This window comes from Chelonia mydas, chromosome 7 (genome assembly GCF_015237465.2).
Source record: "Chelonia mydas isolate rCheMyd1 chromosome 7, rCheMyd1.pri.v2, whole genome shotgun sequence".
Classification (NCBI taxonomy): Eukaryota; Metazoa; Chordata; order Testudines; family Cheloniidae; genus Chelonia; species Chelonia mydas.
Genome location: NC_057853.1, coordinates 62,654,870 through 62,677,095, shown reverse-complemented (window position 1 = coordinate 62,677,095; position 22,226 = coordinate 62,654,870). Strand labels below are relative to the sequence as shown.

At 37.4% G+C, this 22,226-nt stretch overlaps 1 protein-coding gene across 4 annotated transcripts in view; it reads right to left on the bottom strand.

The window, feature by feature from the left end:
* The window catches only part of LRMDA (leucine rich melanocyte differentiation associated), a 938,688-nt gene that overhangs the window by 127,252 nt on the left and 789,210 nt on the right, over positions 1–22,226 (bottom strand). For all 4 annotated transcript variants that reach the window (XR_006292079.1, XM_027829745.3, XM_043550614.1 and 1 more), the window contains one exon: positions 11,062–11,149. Coding sequence is in view for 3 of the 4 variants with exons in the window: in XM_027829745.3 (XP_027685546.1) it covers positions 11,062–11,149 (88 nt within the window). In the remaining variant the exon portion in view is untranslated. The remainder of the gene's footprint in view (positions 1–11,061; positions 11,150–22,226) is intronic.

Here is a 22,226-nt window from a genome sequence, read left to right as displayed (position 1 = left end):
ACAAGGACCTGCACTGCAGGTGGGAGATGTGACTTTTGCCATTAACAGTATCAAGACTAACACTTACTCTGCATTACAGAACAGTACATACTGTATTAATATAGTGCAATGGTCAGTGTATTATTAAAAATAGTGTAAAAACCACACCGTTTCAAATTCCATTTAAACAAGGGTTACAATCTGTGTGCTGAACATTCATTAATGGTTTTGAATCAAAATAGAGAGGAGGACTATAGCAGGTGTGCACATCTAAGCATTTCAATACACTGTAAAACTGTATGTAGCCAACAGCTTCATCATTTGGCCTTTCTAAGCTCGGAGACAGGCAATTTTTCATGATTTTACCATTTTTGGCCAAACAAACTTTTTAATTAAATATCCCACATGATTCCAGATGTTTGTTTATTTGTTCCAATGAGGCTGTAAAATTGCCTGCGTGATAAAATTGGAGGACTAGTGCTAGAACAGGCTAGACTGGAGCACTAACTAAACATGGGAACTCTCAGGAGTATGACTACACAACAGTGCTTGTGCTTTGAAGCCCATTCCTCTGAGGGAGCTGTAATACCATGGTTACAAAAAATAGCATGACTGGACTTGTTTGTTCTAAAAAGATTATTATTATAGAGCCAAACGGCTGGTTTACTGGCCAATTTTTTTTTTTGATTGCCAATTGTGTACACACTGAATTTCTAAGGCTCCTGCAAACCTAAAGCTAATTTTAATATCAGTTTACTTTGTTGGAGCCAACCTTTTCACAACTTTCTGTCATTTTATAGACTTGGTGTTGGGAGGCTGAGCATTTTCATGGTTTCTTGATACTTTCATGACAAAATGAGCTACGTCTTGAAAAATCTGAAGATTTCTGTTCCATTTAAGCTTTTGCAGCCACAGCTATTTCCCCATTATTCATTTTCTCTCTGATCTGAAAGGGATGACTGGCAGCTAGGTTTGTGGGATGGTTGTGGTGAATTTTGGGAAAGTCATGATAAAAACTCAGAAATTATGGAGATATTAGGGAAAATATAAAGAGGTTCAGGCATGCTTTGAGTAGCTTAATCTGGGAATGTAGAACTTTTCTAAGCTAAATCTCTAAATGTAATTTGAAAATAAATGCTGGTATTTTTAAAGTAGTCTAAGGATGCTGGTCTTCCAACACTCACTGAATATGAATGAGACTTGGGCACCTGACTCCTTATGCTTCTTTGAAAACCACAAACAAAAGTTTTAAATCTCATTCTTGAAATTTTAGGTACTTAACTTCTTCCTCTTCCCCTCTTACACAGTCTTCTTCAAGGCCCAAGATCTCTTATTTATCCATCACAAAAGCTACCACAGAGCTACTTCTGCCTTCTGGTTGGCCTGCTCAACAACACACAAACAGTTTTCTCCTGCCCATGGATTCAGAACTTCTGGTTCAAACCAAGCAATGCAGATGAGACTCACAAAATAATTTAAAAAAAATTCTTATTTAAAAAGTATTAATTCAACTTTTCCGAACCTCAGAAAAGGTTTTATGCACGTTTTAGCAAAGCTTGGAGTCAGTTTACATAAAATTCCAAGTCCATTCACCCATCCCTAGTTCCACATGACTGGCTGGCACAAGATAGTGGTTGTTTTTATGCTGAAGTTTTAATCAACAGTATCCTAATTCAAATCCAACATTCTCTTGAAGCACAGAAAAGAAATTGTGACTATAAGTGACAAGAACATGAATTCAATGATCCCCAAAATGTATTTCTTAAACCATATTAGTCAGGGTCAAAATCCAACTGCAATTTACTCCACTTTTGGTAAAGTCTCTGTGCTTTATAGCAAAACACATGGACACTGAAACAGACCCTCACTACTTAACAAGTAACTCAAATTTGTCCCACTAAAGGCCACTGCTTTTCCAGAGCAGTCTCCATTCCAGTGGCAGCTGCTACAGGGATGGCAGCAGTGTCAGCCTCATTGCTCTGCCTTTTCATGAGATCCCCAGTAATAAGCCACTCCTTGGTACAGGGACTAGTGGCTCACTCTTCCTACATGAACATCAACTGCAGCAGCAGGAATCATCCAATGGTGAACAACCCACCTTCCTCAGAAAAGTCCCACTTGAGCAGCACCAGCAAGAGCACAAGAAGGTCCTGTTCACCCCCTACAACACAGAGTTCCCTAATCTCCTGAAGCCATCTTCTCACCTCATCCGCATTGCAGGGACTTACGTTGCTTTGACGACTCTCTAATGGAGCTAAGTACCATTACCACTGCCACCAACTGACCCTTTTTAATTTATTTTTCTAAATCCCTGCCACCAAGTTAGTCTAACCATGCCTCCCACTCTTCACCCCACCCTCACTTCTCACCATCACCTTCTCTCCCACCCCTTCCTGTGTGTTTATGTACCCTTCCACATCCTCTTTAACATCCATCATCTCAATTCCAAACCCAGCCAACTGTGACGTTAGCATACCAGGTGCCAGCTTATGCCAAGACGCCAGACCGCAGTGAACACTGACAAAAGCATAGCTGGAAAACAGTCCAGCTTACCTGTGGGTTAGTATACTTAAAATAGATACTAGCATTTTAAGAATGTGTTTAGACTTTATGGGATGCTTGTAGAATACTGCATATATTAATCCTACTTATAACTTCTGTATCCCATGTTATAATGTGATGTTTAAATGTTTGCTCTGTAACTATAAAGATGTTTGCTAAGACTGTAAATTCCCCAAAGTCAGGGGAGAAGCATTACTAAGTGTGAAATACCAGTTCACCAGAAGAGGTGTTATGGCCTCCTCAGTGAAGGGAATTAGACAAGCCACTGTGGACGGACTTTGTCAATTGCTTTCCCCACAACCCTGAAGAGGGTACATGCTCAATCCCTCATCCCATCACAGATTGGATGCTGGGGGAAGGGAATACAAATAACTGTCATAGAGAACTTATTTTTTCACTGCGTGACCTCTGAGGGGTGAGGATTTCTAAGCATATGCAAGGAGTTCCCAGCTATTTTGCCTGACACTAACCTGAACATTATGATTTTTGGTGTACAGCAACCATCTATCACAAAGTCAGGCTTGCCTGGGTGGCAAGAGAGACTGGAATGCCCAAGGGGACTGTCTATGACTCCATGGTATGACTGTTATAGCGCTGTAGGAGTTTACACTTGTTACTGGGTTGGTGAAATCAAATAATAAACATACAACCCATTTGTAGTTTTTGCCCTTGATAGTCTGGCCTGAGGTCAGCACTCACAATCAGAAGCCACTCTAGGCAGCATGACACCAACCAAAATGTCAGAACCATCGTGGCACGTAGACTGGATTTCCATCTTTGCAATTCTTCCTTCAGCAGGAGTCAGCATGGTAAAATTTAAGTTTCTTAAATTCCTCCAGTTCACATCTTCCAACCTCATTCATGATCGGCCTTTTGTTCTAATTCCTTTGACCTCAGCTCTAAAATCTCCTTAAAAGTATCTTCTTCTGCATGTTGGACATAACCATCATTGCCATCACCTTGTTCTCAACTGGTGCAAAGCTGCAAATTGCCAAAACCATCAAGATGTGTATGTAACAAATTCTGTGCAGGATAGCGCAGACCAGGCTTTCATCTTGAACTGCTTATTCCAGTCTTGTTATCAGTAGTGCTAACAATAGAGTGGGAGATAATTCTGGATCCTAACGCAACTTGCTGTTGGGAAGTCGTTCCTGATATTCAACATAAAATTTCACAGTGACCTTGTTCCAAAACACGATCATTTTGACTGCCGCTCCCCACACACCCAATCCTGAGTTGTGGTTATTTCACTTATACTGTACTAGCTAATCATAGTTTCTACATTCGGGGGTCTTTTAGCCACTTTGACTAGTAACTTGTGACATGCTGCTTCGCCCTATATTGCATTACCAGCTGAAACATATAACCCAATGCAAAAAACAGAAATGATGGATTCTCTATGAAGTGCCTTGCTTGCTTTCATACAAGCCAACATAGCAACATACAAGCCAACATAGCAAACGTCTCTCTATTTTCATAATATCTCTGCCTGGCATGGAACTTCCATATATTTTATTCACTTAAAATTCCCTCTTATTCATCTCAGTTTGACTTATTAAATGAGTTAAAGCCAATACTCCCTATTTATAGTTTCTGTTAAAATTTATTTTATGATCCCTCAGGTTAACTAAATGATAAAAACTACCCACAGATATTTTTTTGGATGGCACGCATTAAGCTGCTTCATGCAGAGATATAGAAGAAATCAATTCCTAAGCATAAAGTGTAGTTCACATTAAGGAAACTGCAAACTATAACTAATTATGATAAGTTGCTATGTAAATTATTCTCTGACATTCCCAGCAATCAATTTAAAACTTAAAATAAGCCTCTGGCTGGAAAATGGGATGAGCACCTAACAATTGTGTCAATAATAATAACGGAGAAGATTGTAATGATAATATAAACAGGATAATTATCTTTCTGGAAGCAAGTTTTCATGCAAACTGATTTCCTTTGCGTTTTTATGTCTTTGATTTAAGAAGAGTGTGATTTTTCAGTGTTATTTGTATATCCCCTAGAAAGTCTTCAATAATGAACCCCCTTATACTTTAACATTTATTATAAAGGGATACTTCAAAGTCAATTTTATGTCACTTACCATTTTAGAAAATGTTTAAGACATCATTTTATAATCTAGGCCCCAATTTCTAAGACATTTATGCATGTGCTTAACTTTTCTCATACAAATAGTCCCACTTACAGTCAAATTACTTGAAAATACTTATTTTTAAATTAAGCTTCCATTGGACTAGAAAGAGTTACCAGTGGAAGGTATTTTTTGGGTTGCAAATCATCCCAATTTACACTGTTATACTCCCTCTAGCCCAACAGAAGCTTATTTTAAAAATTGGATTTTTCTGTAGAACCCAGAAAACTTTTTCCTCTAATGCTGAACTGACTTTTGTCATTCATGCCTTCATCTCTTCTAGGATAAATTATTGTAATTTGTTTTTAATTAGGTTTCCCTTGAAATTGATCAAGAAACTGCAACAGTTGCCGAATGAGACTGCCTGACTCTTCCTTGATATAGCTGTGAGGGAATCAATAACACCTACCCCTCTGTGATCTGCTCTGGTTGCTGGTGAGACAATACGTTTAATTAAAGGTCTTACTGATGGAATAACCATTAATCTAGGTCCAAGGTGACTCTGTCCTATAGTCCTGTTAATTACACACTTTAAAAATCTAGATTACAGATGTTAGTAATCTAGACCTACTCTGTGTCTCCTGTGCTCTCCCTCCAAAGCTACTTCTGCCCATTCCTAAGGTTTCATCTAGCTTTTCAGGTCGAACTGACAAACTGTTGTTGGTTCAGTAACCTCATAGCTGTGACGCCCTTCCTGAATAATCCACAGGAACCTCTCTAGCACTCTCCACGGCTCAGTGCAAAGGGTTTCTTTTCAAGTCAGCTCATCTGACCAGCTATAAATTATAAGTTCTTTGCTGCCCCTTCTGTAGTCAAAGTGGAAGATTCCTTCTGAGCCCAGTTTTAATTTAGCTATTGTTGTTGTTAACCTTTGTAAAGTACCCAGGAACCTGGGGACAGATGCTATGTAAGTACATTTTTAAAATACATACATATGCAATGAAGGTAGTAAATCTTCCTTGAGAACATAGATACTGGAATGTCTGGCTGGCATGGTGATTGCAAGACAGTCAAAGGGACGGCTAAATATCCAGGAACAAGTGATGCCTCACCTCCTAGAGGAAGCCCTAAGGTTTGTGAATGGATTTTGTATGCTTTATCCTTTGTACACACTTCCTGTGACAATTACATTGTGCTTAAAAAAATAATAATGAAACTCAACATTCCGAGAATGGGGCACAACATAATGACCACAAAGAGAGTGACTCCATGACCACTAGTCAACTATAGTGTTTGACTGCATTCATTTCCAGAGTTTCCTATTCCAGTTTCATACACTGGAAGCCTTCTCACAAACATGTATGTATGTGTCTTGGTAGAACATTTCCCACTAAATTCTGTTTCCAGGTAGGAATTGATGACTTACACCATCCTTTGTATGTTGTCCAGTCCCAGGTCATTATTAATGTCTGACAATACATGCATATGAAGTGCTTTCTGCTGTCAGAGTTGAAAACAAATCATAGAAGGTATAACATTTCATTAGAAGCAAGGATCATTATATGGACCGCTGTGACCCTGGGAATCCCTTCAGTGTGAATTGGCAGAGAGTTCACCGTACTGCAACTCACATCAGGCCTGACACACTTATTACTTCCAACACACTATTGTCATAATATGTATCTAAAAGGTCTCATATAAGATATCATATGTAAACTGGAAATATGCTGATCCTGAAAATGATTATGTGATGTATGTTCAGGTTATGTACAAAGGGTTATATATGTGTGTTGGAAATATATTCTTCAAAGGTTTTTGGGAGGCAGTGCATACAACACACCTGCCTTACATAAAGGAATATGTATTTACCTGCCTGACTGGCTTGATTACAGGAAGGGGGACAATGAAAGTACATTTCTATATAAGGTAAACAAATCAATCAATCAAACAAGCAGCGGAGAAGACAGTTCAGCAATCATGCCGGGGACAGAATCTGCACCTCAGAAAGCCTTCCTGGCTCTTGAGGGACAGACAATGGAGTTCAGGTAATATAAAAACATTTTAGTTATCCATCACGTAGGGGACATAAGGAACAGGAGCCTGTGGATGGTGGATTCTCTTGGCCTGAAGGGCAGGAGCTGCTGATAACGGGTTGTGGGTGAGAAACTGCTTTAGGCAAAGTTATAACTTGTTAGAATTAAATTTTACGCATTAGAAACCATGTTTTGTTTTGTTTTGTCTTGTCTGTAACCGTATCTGTCGCTTTTCCTCTTGATTAGTCTCACTTATAGCTCTGTTCTTTGTTAATGAACTTATTCTTCGTTTTACTATAAACTATCCCAGTGATATCTTGCTATGATGTAAAGTGTGAGTTTTCAGCTACACTGACAAGTTGGTGTGTGTCTGTCTCTTTGGAGGCAGTGAACTTAATTTCTGTAAGTCTCCAGTGAGAGGACACTACAGAGAGACGTCTCTGGGGAATTGGATTTGTCAGTGTTTTTTCCCAGAGGCAAGATGGCAAGGAAAGAAGTCCTTCATAAAATGTTACTGGAGACCAAGTAGTGTGGGACAAATAAAAATAGGATCTCAAACTGAAAGCTTGTCTCTCTCACCAGCAGAAGTTGGTACAATAAAAGATATTACCTCACCCACCTTGTCTGTCTAATATCCTGGGACCAACATGGCTACAATTACGCTGCATAGTTCTAATTATATTAATTTTAAAAAACTATTTTAGGATCTCTAATTTAGCTGAAGAGGCAGAACAGAAAGGTAATTGCGTCTTCACATATGGAACCCTCTTGAAGGGTTCTGCTAACAGTTAACCTTTTATACCTATGTGTTTAAAGAAAGAGTATTTCTGTTATTCACAACATAAATGTAATTTTTTTGTGTGTGTATTTTTTTCATGCCCACGCAACATAGCAAAAATCTGAAGTTTGGCACAGCGTAAACAGTGGAATTTTAAAAAAGGAGAATGCCACCAAATTTGGGGGCTTTTAGCTTACCAGATGAATTTTCACTAGTTTCAAAAGAATTGCAAATGTTTTACACAACTCTGATTGTTTCAATCTATTGGAGGAGTTATTTGGAATACTTATTAATATTTACTACAGGTTTGGAAGTGACATATGTGTAAACACAGGTATCAAGACATAAAATATTTGTCTAATGTAGCTGAATAACTAATCTGAGGAGCTTGAGATCACAGTGTAGGAACCAAAAATTAGTCATGAGGCCAGAGTATAGTTACTACTTTTGAAAGTTAGTCCAACAGGAGTATTGTAGGATGACAGAGTAGGAGTGCTGAGCTCTTCTGTTGAGTCACTTTGTTACGAGATGTTTAAAACCCTATATGGACAGTACTACCGAGCCACATGAACAGATAGTTTCAGTTAGATTCCAACCAGAACAGTAGGGGGATTGGTGCTTCAATCAGGCTGAGGGAATTAGGGTCTGAGACAAAGATGGTCCTACAAGGAAAATCCTAGTAACAGACAAGATTTGGAGAAAGCTTAGGCTGAAGTTTAGGAAGGGGGTAAATTTGAACTACATACAGTGCTGTCTTCATAAGCAGGGCAACTCAGGTATCACAGTATTTTGATGTAATATCATGGTGTTTGTATTCCCACATCATAACATTGTGAGATGACATTGAACTGTGGTATTTTGTGGACCCTGGAAATGATTCTGAAACTTACAAAACCCGTGCAAGGAGCGCATCCAAGACATGGGATCATCCTGAGAAGATTAAGTCAATCCTGGAAATACTATGATAAGTTCTTGAGTGTAAAATATGAAGATGAAAAGCTACACTGTGTAGCCTGAGCACAGCTTGCTGTCTTTGTTCCAATATGAAAAATAAATAAAATACAGGGAAAATTGTTAATGTAAAACTTTGCAAGTCCAATGCATTCCAATGTTGCTGCTCTTCCTCCCAGCCCCAAAGAAGAATTAATTTACTGCTAGCACTGAGCTGTTTGCCAGCAGTTCAGATTCTGGTAAGAAAGACCCTCCAGGGATGAATAAAAAGTGTTCACAAACTCATGGCCATTCTCCCTTTCAGTTTGGGTTGAAAAGTATTTCTGAAAGCTGCCAATATTTACATATTAAGCACTGGAATAAATTGCCTAGGGAGGCTGTGGAATCTCCATGACTGGAGATTTTTAAGAGCAGCTTAGACAAACACCTGTTAGCGACGGTCTAGATAATACTTAGTCCTGCCATGAGTGCAGGGGACTGGACTAGATGACCTCTCGATGTCCTACAATTCTGTATGTAACAGTTGATTCAACCATTTCACATGAGATTGAGACCATTCAAGAAGAGAAAACCTTTGGGAGTGTGGATCAAAAATGGTATGTTTACAGATTTTGCTTTTTTCTTGGAGGTCTCTCCATTAACTCTAATTAAGCTTCCTTTAGGTTTGTGAGCTTAGACAACTTTTCTTAGTTTTCAAAACTAGTTAAGTGGTCAAGTAAATCCTGCTATCACGTTGTTCCAAACTTTATTCATAGCAGCTGGTGTTCTGCCAGGTTCCTTAATTATTTTCTTAAGCCTATATACATGTTGCTTGTTGGAATGGGCCAGTTTTACCCCTTTTTTGGACAATATGGTCTCTTCCCACCCACTGTAGATATAGTTATGGTTAAGCATCAAGGAAAACAACAGCACACATGTTTACTATGCAAAGTGAGGAGGGCTGGGGGGGGGGGATGAATTGCATAATTTTGTGTGTGTTAGGTTCTAAATCCAAAATGCACCCACTACCAAAAAGTGACAAGGAAAATATTGTTGTTGTGTTTATTTTTAATAGCAGAATTCTTCTCCCTTCTTGTTCACAGAGATGAACAGTAAAGGGGGTAAAACTAGAGATATTTGGGCTACCACTTCCCTCACGTCCTATAGAAAGCAATGGGACAACATCTTACCTAGTTCTAAATGTGCAGCCATATAAAGACATGCTCCTGCTGCCAGACACAGCCGAAAAGAACTGGATTACAGGATAAATTAATCCATAATTTAGGGACATAACTGTAATACATTATCATCTGAATTGCCATCTGGAATATATTGATCTAATTTAAAATAATCTCTTTCACTGTTAGGCAATTGCAATGTTCACTTGTTCTTGATGATATTTCTTTAATTTTCTAATTTTTTTTCATAATAGAACCTAGCCAGCTAAACCAACAGCAGGATTCCAAACTGAAGACAACTGCATTTACTGAGAAATTAAAGATGGACTCACGCCACAATAATACATCTCGACGGGCTCCAATTTTTACCTCCTACAAGGCTGGGGCTTGCTGAGATCCAGCATTTTGATTCAGTCCCTTCTTTACCGGAAATGGTAGGTAACGCATATCATGAAGGACAGACATGAAGTGATTTTTAACACCTTCAATTTGCTTCACTTTCAGCACTTTCTGTAATCTTCAGAAAAAGTCTGGCATGATCGGTCAGGTTCATATAAGCTCTTTCACCTTCCTCGGAAGCATCAAGTAGTACTGGCTGTTGCACATTGTTCAGTCTCTCAATAACCAGTAGAAGAGGCTAAGTCAGTTTCAGTACACAAAGATAGATGGGAACCCAACTTACAATCAGTTCCTAAATATAAGATTGGCCTTGATTTAAGTAGTCTTTACGGAGCGTGAGTGTCTCTATTCAACAGGGGTATCTGGTTACTTTACATCAATCCCATTGGGAAAAGAGTTATAATTTTAAAATGATGTGGAATCCAATGAGCAACTAGGGGAATTTATATGGCTATTCCTATATGTGTTTCTGGCTGCAGAGTGCTACAAGGTTTTCAAAATTCTTTCTTTTTTGAAACAAAGGGTGAAGTGGCTTGGAATGCTACCTTTATGGCAGCAACAGTTCTTTGCCTGCTTTCAGAACCTTGCTTTCCCTAGGCATGCCGAAGGAATCTGAGAATTTGCCCAAGGTGGTTTTGAAGTTCTAAGGATCAGTAAAATTGCACATTGATCCCCTTTTAATGTTGAAAAACAAAACAGAATCCCTTTTTATTGCAATATAAATGTGTTAACATTTTGAAATTGTAGCCCTAAATTGTTAAATTGCAAAATAACTCTCTCTTCACAAATATTAGAATTTACAAATTCTTTCAAAATCACCAGCGCTGCATGTAATCATCTACTTAGCAATATTTAAGTACTCTAATCTCTTTATGTTTTTTTTAAATCGCTAAATGTTATTATTCCATAGATTTATTTGCTTTCCCAGTAGACTACCTCTAAATCCTGTTTAATATAGTTAAAATCTGTAGTCTTGACAGGTATGGTTTTCTCATCAACTGCTTGAAAAGCACAGTGTTCTCACTAAAGTGCCGACGCAGCAGTAATGCATTCAGAAGGCCTTACAGCAAAGTTTACCAGTAGTAATAATAGCAATAGAAGCTTAATTTTTACCTCTGTGATTGGTGAGATCCCTGGATCCTGAAGGCAGTGGCGTATAGTGTGTCTCAGGGGAGACAGAGGCAGTGTCACTGGAGGAGGCCTGTGTGATAAAACAAATATTATCAATACTCTAAAAAAAAAAAAGTCAATGACTAAACAAAGGTGCAAAATTAATGTTTTGATTAATTGATGTGATTACAGATGCACAGAGTTGACAGTCATATGCAACACTGATAAATAATCACGTGGGAAAAGGTAAGGATTTTAAATGTAGTTGCCAGTCCTCAAAAGGACGTAGTATCCATAATTTTCCCTACAGTGATACTAGAATAGTGTCACTAAACAAATATTCTAACGCACATCACAGCTTTAGAAAATGATACTTTCACTAAGAATCCTTTGACAACATTAAAAATGTCATTGATAGTTCAATACGAGTTCATTTGCCTGCATGAAAGTCATCAGTCAGCAGATTCTTTCAGCAGGATAGGAAGGTAGATTTGATTATCACCTCCTTTTTAAAAATAAAAACAAAATATATTTTGCACTACTCGTTGCCTCACTTGGAAGATAAACGGTTATGTCACAAATGAGCATGTTCATAATGCACTGTGCGAAAGAAATTAAATAGGATATACAGCTGTAAGGAAAAATAACCTGTATCAAAAGTTGGAGACATTTGCAAAGCCTGATTTAACCAAAAAAACATATTTAGCTCAGGGGAGAGACAAAAACAACCCTACGTAACACAATCCCAAATTTTCCCCACAATAAAGAAGAATTCCAGATCTTATGCCTTTGTCTGTTATCCAAAGGAAATATAGAGGTGTTTTAAATCCAGGGCAAAGTACATTTTATCCAGTGAGACAGGGTTGCATCCCAAGGGAACATTATAAACACCTAGCATTACAAAGATCAGAACAAGGCTCTATTTATGCTTTCGAGTTACAGGGCAGCAATGTTGTGTTTTTGGAATGAGATCTTAAAGCAAAAGATAGGTCTTATTTGTGAACATGTATCATTCCCATAGAGTATTCCTTAAAAAGATGTATTTTTTTTCCTCATTTAAAAAAAGTGTCACAGATTGTAAAACACGTGTTAAAATATACAGGTTTTCTTTAGTGCCTCCTTTCCACAGTGCCTGGAGCAGATCCGATTTGTGCTGTTACCCGGAAAGTCCTAAGATTAGACATTTGCAAAGACATGGGATTCCCCCTGCTGCCAGCAGGGGTTGATATTTCATAGTGACAGGGGAAGGAAAGTCCATGCAAAGTGGTGGGAGGGAGATGCAAAGGAACAGGCCAACCTGCTGCAGAACCTTAGCACTGGCCCTGCCCCAGAGCATCCCAGGTATAAAGTGCAAGTGGTGCATTCCCAGTTCCAAGGGCGAGCACCCGGCTCAGTTGACCATGCTGCTTCAGCTCCTGGCAGCATAGTAGCAGCACTTAAGTTTTCACATGCACTTAATAATCTCCAGGGCTTTCATGTCCTTTCCATGCTAGTTAATGTGGTAGAGGTGAAGCACTTAGTTTTCACCACACTGTTTTTCCTACTGCTGCAACACACTCATCTAGATACAAAAATCAGACTGATGACTTTTAGAGAAGATAAAACAAAGGGGAAGAAGAAATGCAACCATTAAGCTATTTCTTAAATCAAGTGACAATGTATGGGATGGGTCATGAGACAAGAGTAGCCATCGTCTACTGCGTGAGGTTCCCCAAGGACCCATTGACATGAGTGCTACTAATAAATCAAAGTAATCCTAGTAAACATCACTATTTATTTGTAATGGTTTTGTAATCACTCACTGTTTGATTCAGACTTTTTAATTGGACAGATATTTAAAAAAATTATTTACAAAAAGGTTGATGAGAATATCAATTTTAATGTAAAATGGGACTACAATGTTTTGGCTCAGCAGGTCTTCAAACATTTGGAAACACTGATTCCATTTTTTTAAAAAGGTTACCAGGAATAAAACTATGATTGACACTGGTTTAGAAGTAGTAATGATAAAAATAAAAATAAGGAATACATATTCTGTTTGAAGTCTATGAATATTTAGAAACCTTTTCTTTGTCATTCTTTTTGTACTTTTGTAGATGCTAATACAGTTTAAAAGGTAAGTGACTCAGTGGATTAGCATACTAGCCTTTCACTCTGGAGACCCATTTTCAGTTTTCACACAAGGTCATATGTTGGAATGATTTTTGCGGTTGTAGCTTGGTACCTATCAGAAATCTAGCCACATCACTAAAACATTGCACTATTTAGCACAAAGGACATCTTACAACAGATATAGGACTCCTGAAATAGCAAGGACGTTACAGATCATGACAGGGATTCTATAGCTAATTCTTGCACAGCTTCTCCTACGGCCTCCTGCAGTTCAGTACTATTATACCCTCCGACTACATGAATACAAAGCTGAAAAGGCCACAGGCACGGACCACATCCTCACCTGGTGACCAGTGTAGGCACATTGATTTCATTTAAAATATGCCAGTTTACACCAGCTGAAGATACAGACAAAAGAGTTCAGACCTGCGAGATGCTGAATGCCCTCCAACTCTAAATAAAGACAATGTGAGCTGAAGGCATTTGCCACCTCACAGGATCAGGCCCCCAAATGGCCAGGCCACTAATGTATGCAATAAGTCCCAAATACAAAGTACAGAGCATGTGTCCACTATGCTCTATTGTTTTATCTTGGCCTGGTAGCATTGGGGGAGGTTTAGATTGGATATTAGGAAAAACTTTTTCACTAAGAGGGTGGTGAAACACTGGAATGCGTTACCTAGGGAGGTGGTAGAATCTCCTTCCTTACAGGTTTTTAAGGTCAGGCTTGACAAAGCCCTGGCTGGGATGATTTAACTGGGACTTGGTCCTGCTTTGAGCAGGGGGTTGGACTAGATGACCTTCTGGGGTCCCTTCCAACCCTGATATTCTATGATTCTATGATTCTAAGATGAGGATAACTGTGATTATAATTTATTTAACATAAGATCTTTTCCGCAAAGTCTCTCCAAAAGCTCAAAATGGAGACCTCATATTATACATTCTAGATGTTATCTGTCTATTCAAGTACTCATATTTGGGACTCTGATAATAGTGAAGGTTTCTCTTTGGTGCTTTTAATCACAATTTAGGCTGTTGACAGTTTGATGATAGCTTTTCCTAAAATTACTGGAAGAAATGGCCTTTTCAGCAAATACCACTGACTGAGCAAAATTCCAGAGCTTCTAAAAAGGATATTGTAGTGAAGGGGCAATTTCCAATTTTAGGAAAAGCAACAAGAAGATTTTTTTATTGGCATGTTGCTGCTGTTTTATGTACAGTATGTAATTCCCTGTCAAGTATACAACAGTTTTCATTACTTTTCTGCTAAGTGTTCAGTTACAAAAGCTTTAATTCCATGGAATACCATATAGGGATCGTACTGTTTTGCACAAATGTCAACTGAGTGAAAATCCTGTATCAAGTTTTTATGTAAGCCTGTGTGCCAGTAGAAGGAAGCCACAAATGCTCTTTTTACTGTTTACTGAGAGGGTGCCCTAAGCTATTTTCCAAAGTGACTTGCATAGATGTATTTATTATTCTTAATATTCAGAAGAATATTTTGATGGTGATAGCATTGACATATGAGAGTTCTGTCTTCAGATAGTTCTGCTATTTGCACATGAAGTTCTAGTTACAGTGCAAAAGTGACCTTGAATGGACATAAAACTTACAAATATCTTAAAGGGAAAAATGGGTGAAGAAGTGAGATTTTCTGTCTACTGGGAACATGTCGAAGGGTTTAGTAAGAACTTTCCAACAGGTAACATTGATAATCTGTACCTTAGTATGATACTAAGGTACAATGCATAAATTCAAAGCATGTGAGTAGTTTAAATGATGTAAATGGGATTACTCAAGTGCTTAAAGTTATGCACATGCTTAAGCACCCTGCCAAATCAGGGTCTGAACTTTTCTTTAGGAATATCCTCCAGAGTTCTGTTGGAGTAAGAACGGTAAAATTCAACCCTAAGTAAACAAAATAGAAGACAAAAGTCTACTGGGCTTTCAATTCAATACCTTTTCCAAATCTAAAGACTACCTATAAAGCTGAAATAAGAAAAAGCATACCCGTAAATAAAAATAGTTTTGATCGTTTTAATTAGAACGATGGCACTTGCTTCTGAAATTCTATATTCTGTTGAATCGTTTGCTGCTGCTTCATGTGCTATACTACTGTATCCCAAAGAGACCCGTTAATATGAGGTATTTTTCAACTTGCTGCAGATAGTGACCATTCCTATCCTAGCATTTCTCTGTTTTCTATCTTGAAATATTTACCCTTGAGATATGAGAGATCATCTTCATTTCTATGACATGTCATAAATTCTTCACACACACACACGCTCACCAATAACTGTAATAGTCACTAATACATTGTATCTGACAAGTTTTATAACACAGGAAGAAGAGCAAGTTGGCATCCTCTCTTAAAAGAATTCAATGGATATACAGAGCACTTACGAAAAGACATGGTTTATTAAGATCATTTTGCTAACTGCACAAGAAACTGATTTCCCCAGCTGAATACATTAAACTCAGGCATACTTTTCATTGGATATTATTAACAGAAATGTTAGTTCTAGCAGGCATTTTCTGGACGTTACCAGAGCAGACCCAACAGATAGATGGTGGAGAGCACTGGCATGTTTAGAAATGAGATGGGGTAGCTACCAAATTCTTCCACTATAAAAAAAGTCTAGAAGCTATAAATCTAACAATGCAGTTAAACAAATACTCTAAAAGACAACAATTCCAGAATGCACTCACAATCACTCAGCTCTTATTGTGTACTTATGCCACACTTGCTCATCCCAAAATGAGATATTGTATGTAATGTACAAAAGTTGGAAACAACGCTGTCTAGTTTCAGCAGCCTGTACTTTTTGTCTTATAAAGGAGGAACGGGGGGCGGGAAATCTAGCCTTTATCTTTTCTCAAGAATAAATAGGAGTTGATATATATCTTGCCATATTAATACATATCAAGATATATAAATAGACCTCGATATCTCTCTTCCTCTCATGTAAATACAAACACACACACATACTCAGGTCAGGGTGATAAACCTCACAAATATGTACACTATATGTCACTGACATTTACCCATCTATATGTGAGAAAAATATGAACCGAGCAAAGATTTAGGAAAATGGTATGACCTGAAAAGTAGTATCAGAATGGGTAGTTATCAGTAGTAAAACAGGAGCAGGTTAGAAGAATTAAGAGTGTAGGATTTAATAAGAAATACTGGATACAGGCCAAAGTTACTCTTGTGTATATAGTTTGTATGTCAGTTCAGTAATTTTGTAAGCATTTGGGGATGCTTAAAGGCTCTTTCTAACCATTGCAGTGTTTTTCCACTCAGACTGAATCTTCTGCATTTCAATGGAACACTACAAGGCCCATCTTTTTAAAAAGATTGTTGAAGCGAACATTGTTCAGAGTAATGTATAGAGAAAGTGTGGCCTTTGTTTTCTATTTGTGTTGCATGATTATCTACCATTCTTGTGTTTTGTGGGGTTGCTGTTTATTTTCATACACCGACTCACTGTATTTAACAAGGCTGGTCAAATTCAGCTACTCTGTCAGAACGGTGCCTTTTGTCATTTTATAAATTTATATTCAAATTAAAATGAAAATAAAAATTTAAGATAGTACTACAGTGTCATCATCAACCCAATAATATCTATATCATCAAATGCAAAACTAAAGTTCATTAAATAAATCCTGTTAGTTTCTATGACTTTCCATTACATCCACTGCAAAAAAAGATGAGGAATGAACAAAATCACTGCATTACCCAGTTTCTGTATTTATTAAACCATTCCTCCCAAAATGTCTATGACAATATGATACTGGGAATAATGATACTGATGTCCTTTGTAAACCACTTTGAGATTTACAGATGCTAGCGTTATAGTAGAGCTAGGTATTATAATTAATTTATATTATATTATAATTATATTATATTATTATGAGTAGGGATCAACTCACATTTGCTTTTTTTAAATCATTTTCTTTCCTCTTTCAGTGTTAAGATTTCTGTTGTAAATATACTTAAATATTGTACTCAATACTTGACAATGTAATGTTTTAACAGATACACTATTTTAAAATCTTTATGATTACTACTACTATTATTATTATTAATTGTCTACATAAACATCTGTTTACTTTGTTGGAGTCATACTGGCACAGAGACTGTTTCTTATCATCCATTTGTACAACATCAAGCACCATAGAGACCTGATATTAGTTGGCGGGGGGAGGGTGGGAGGGCTCCAGCTGCTACTATATCACAAAAAATTAACTCTGAGTCCATATAACAGGTAATGAGGCACACCAAGAAGATAAAACTTTCTTAAAACTGTTATGTTGGGGGATTTTTTTTTTTTTTGCCATAAACTTTAATATTAACTCGGGACATATACTGAAAAGTTGACAGCTTTATTTCTCAACTCAAAAAAAGAAGAAAGAATTAAGGAGACTTTAAGAATTGACAAGGCTGGGCTTACCAGAGCTCTTACTATTTAAGGCAGACGAGGGAAGGTCTTGTTCAGGACCACTCTACTGTGAACTAGGTTAGAGGTCGGAGAAAGGTCAAACAACTGCCATGACTGATACCAAGACCCTGTCATGTTTCAGAGAAGCCAACAGGTGGCATGGCATGACTACACAGGGAAGTTTGCTTTGCTTAATGACATAGGAAATATTTTTCATGCTGAACTTGTAACTGCAGATCCCACTTCGGGGGATCTGTGTTGGTAAATTTGTAGCATAAATTAGAGTCATTTTAATTACTAAGAAATACCAGCTGCACGGCATTATCACAAGTTGCCTGATCTTTCTAGGCTTAATGAGATGACCTACTTACCCCACATAAAAATAGTGACTTGTTTCAAAATCTGTTTTTAGACATTTGACCATGGTTGGGAACAAACCGCAAATGAATACTATGCTAAGGTGGGGAGGGGGTGGAGTGGGGGAAACTGCATTGCCCGGTATATAAGTCTTAAAAATGCTTATGTTCTAAGCAAACTGTGCTTGTGATATTTTGCTGAGTGCTACTGAAAATGAGGATATTTTTAACATGACTCTTGCAAATAGGGATTCAGGTTGTTTTTTTTTTTTTAATTCTGTTAATTAAAAATAGCAACTATGAAAATGTTCCATTAGAGTGACACACAGTCTGACTACTCTTGGCTAGTACACTATTTTAGTCTATAATTACAAGTATATTACTAGGAATTAAATTTAAAATGTAGGGAAAGGGTCTACCAATTTGATTATATTATTATTAATAATGAGCAGAATCCATGAGACAAGAAAGAAGGGCAGATGTCAATAGGATAAAGGCTTTACTCTGCTTCACTTTATTCTTGTATAACAACCTGAAACTTTCAATAAGAAAGCTTGAACCACATCAAAAGTCAAGGCTTTTTCAGACCGGTAGGTGAATCTATAGTCACTTCTATAATGACATGGAGAAAGAGTTACAACCTTCACACATACTGAAGTGAAGCAAAGTACAAAAGACAAAAACTAAAGGAGTGACACTTTTGCACCATCCAAGAGGTAAAGGACTCAACTATACTTTGACAGATGGCTACCAAAGCTTCTGAGAAATATTGGCACCTAATTAAACTAAAAATAAAATAGGATATGTGTATGTTTATTTCCTGAATTCCCTATGCACGGGCTAAAACCAAGATTTGGACAGTGCTGCAAAATGCTCGTTCCACATAGTGGCCGGATATATTGTACATCTGCCACATGCAACCCAATTTATAGGGACCAATGTTTAAAGAAAACATAAATAATCTTGTTATTCTTGGAAATCAACCATTTTTCTTGAAATGCTGGTGGAAGTAAAGGGCAGACTGTAATTCAGCCAGTCCCCTCTGAGTCATGGTTTGAGAAATACCAAAAATTAAATAATTCTGCCATCCAAATTAAATATCGCTACTGACATTTTTTAAAAAAACTGGAATACTTGAATAATTAAACATTTATCCAATATTTATTTCAATAGTAGAAAAAAATATTGCAACATTTCAGACATTCTTCAGTTTAATGAATAGTACAAGTGTCTCACTTATAATCAAGAGTGTGAGGTGGAGCTTCGCAAATATCTCTTCTGGAGAGTTTTATCAGTTACCTTTGGATTTGATGCTATTAAAAGAATAGGCTGATTTATTGTGGTTGTTGGAAGACAAAGAGAACAGTGACCTTCTGATTTGGAGTCAGCATCACAGCTCTGATAACCTATCGCCAGAAAAGTAACCGTTTTGGTTATTTAAACAAACACAGGGCTTAACAAAACTTGTGGCATCTGAAAATGCATTTTCCTCATTTTCATGTATAGGAGACAATCACTTAGAAACCACATCTGAATTTGTTATAATTTTTGGTTTCCTAATATAAAATTGCAAGGTTAGGGTAGGTTGGGTATAACTGGATCAAAAATGTAAATGAACATAAGAGAATTCTTATTCATTTAGGCTTAATTGAGTGTAATTGATATGTCTAGTGTGCTGCCAAATCTAACTATTGTGAATAGTACCTAATGTATGGACATTATTTTTGGACTATTGAATGCCAGAAAATAATGAGCTGGCATTCAGCTTTGGTGAATCAGACCCTGAATTTTCATCTAAGAGCAGTTTTGAATTATTACTGGAGATAAGGTGTAAATGTGCAAGGGAATTTTATCCATGTTTCTTCCATGAATCATAAACGAGGGAAAAAATTATAGTCTAAATTGCACTTAAAAGGAATAAAGTCTTTTCATGTCATACATGATTTATCAAAATGATCTCATTTTAAGGGTACTGTGGTGTATCTTGATTAATAACATTAGTAAGCATGATGAATAGCCTCTTTAATGGTAACGCAGAATTTATTGGCAAAATCCCTACTACTACCAAAAAGGGTGGGAAGTAAAATATGCAGTGGATAGTTACTTGCAGATACAGCTTAAGTAAACTCTCTCCAAGGTATTTTGCACTGAGGGGCCCTTTGATATTTATTCACTTGAATTTACGTGTGGCAGTGGACAAACAATTTATTGTGAACCACATTTTCAAAATGAATAATGAATTTTACCTTCTGTGGCAGCTCAAACCACTTAAGCAAGTCAATTGGTTACCAGTTCACTGCAAAACAAGTTCAACTGTGAACGTATTGTAAAAGTATGCAGTGCATTAAGGTCTTTCAAGCTACCTCTTGAAAAGGGCATATTACCTTTCAAGAACATTGGTCCCGTCCCCTCACGACCTATTTCAATATCCTCTTCACATTTTGCTTTAATATCCTAAATACTTCCCTCTCCCATTGCTCCCTCTCCCCTTTTTTTAAGCTGCTCCAGTCTGCCCTAACTAATTTCCTTTTGGGCTGATAGATCAGAAGCCTTCCTACCACTGTTCGTTTTAGACCTGTGAAGCCCTCCTCGTAATCCCGCTGCTTGTCCACAATTAATCTTTCCAGTTGCCACATTATTAACACTACCACCCACAGACAGAGGATGCCTGAGCCTGGCTGGATACTAGCTCCCCACTGGAGCCTCAAAGATGTCAATCACACGCTAGTCAGAAAGTTGCCTGCTGTCAACATCAGAGGTTTTCATCCTCTCTTACCCGGTGATCAAACATTTTTCCTCAGAAGATTAATTCAAAGTCTCCACCCATTTCCTCCCATATCCTCTTTCGCTTTTAGGTTTACTCAATGATCCATCTTCTGTATGAAAAAGGAAGCAGTGAATAATAGAAATCTTTTCAAAACAAAAGTTAGGCAAAAGTAAATTTAAATCCCAGCTGTTGTCAACCTTTTTTTTCCCATTTAAACACCTTAAAGCAGCCCGGATTAGGCCTAGCCTGAAATGGCTTTCTTTGATCAAAGGGCCCAAGACTACACAAATATAATCACAAGGCAGTGACTGCTTCTAAGCAGCCTGAATTGATTTGTTTTACTGTAACACGTAGTACATGTATAACAACAGTGCATTTGTTTCCTTGACTTTCAAGACCTGTTTTTCAACTTAAAACATATTATCACTTGAAGCCAAGTATTTCAGGAATTATATTTAGCACTGTTTTTTTTTTTCAAACTGTGGTGAACTGCCAGAAGAAACTGACTTTGATATGTTGGGTTAAAGAATATTTGTTTTTAATAGTTTTTTAAAAGTATCTATAATTGAGGGCACAAGCAGCTGGGGTAGATTCTGCTAGTCAGATCAAGTTTAAGTGAGTGGGGTGCGGAGGAAGGAGGAAGAGCCTTCAGCATTGTAACCTCCTCCATGATTACAGACCAGATTCTAATATTTTCACTCATGCTAAGTGGATCCTTACTCCTCCATTAGCTCAGTACCATTCAACATAATGAATAATAGAATCCGGTCCTAGAGGAAGCACCATAGCTGCAAGTTCCAGCAGCACAGTGTTGTCTGTTACTGGGAAAGGTACAGATATGAGAAATTAAATACAGCAAAACGGTATTGTAGAAAGCAGACCCATTTATATAATCCAGTATGAAGTGTATCCACTGCAAAACCTGATTTTGGATTTTTAAATAAGAATAATTGATTTCAAATGGCTCCACAGGACAAAATTGTACTTTTAAAGCACACTGGTCCCCATAGGAGATAGATCTGAGGTTAGAGTAATTATGAAATTGACATACTAATTCAAGTGATTGGATTAGCACTTGCCAATAGTTGGCAAAATAAACTCAAGTTGTGGGTCAATGATTTTCAACTAAATGGCAGAGAAAATAAAACCAAACAATCAAACTATAAATTCTCCTGGATTCTTAACTCTCCTAAGATTATCATTAAGTAAACCAGGAAAATATCCCACCAGTGGCAAGCATTTAGTGGCCCAACAAAATATACAATAGACTTGCAGAGCATGCTGATCTTGAGTTGCTCTTCCAAGTTTTGGAAAATGTAGTCCTTGCAAGAAATGTTTAAGTGTGTGACACACTAAGATGTTTTGTGTTGTCTTTCACTTTCTGTTAATGTACCTTTTTATGTTCCAGTAAAGGAAGCTGAGAATGCAGCCTATGTGCTGCTTTCATTTTATTTATGCCATGCATATATGCACACACACACGAAAAAT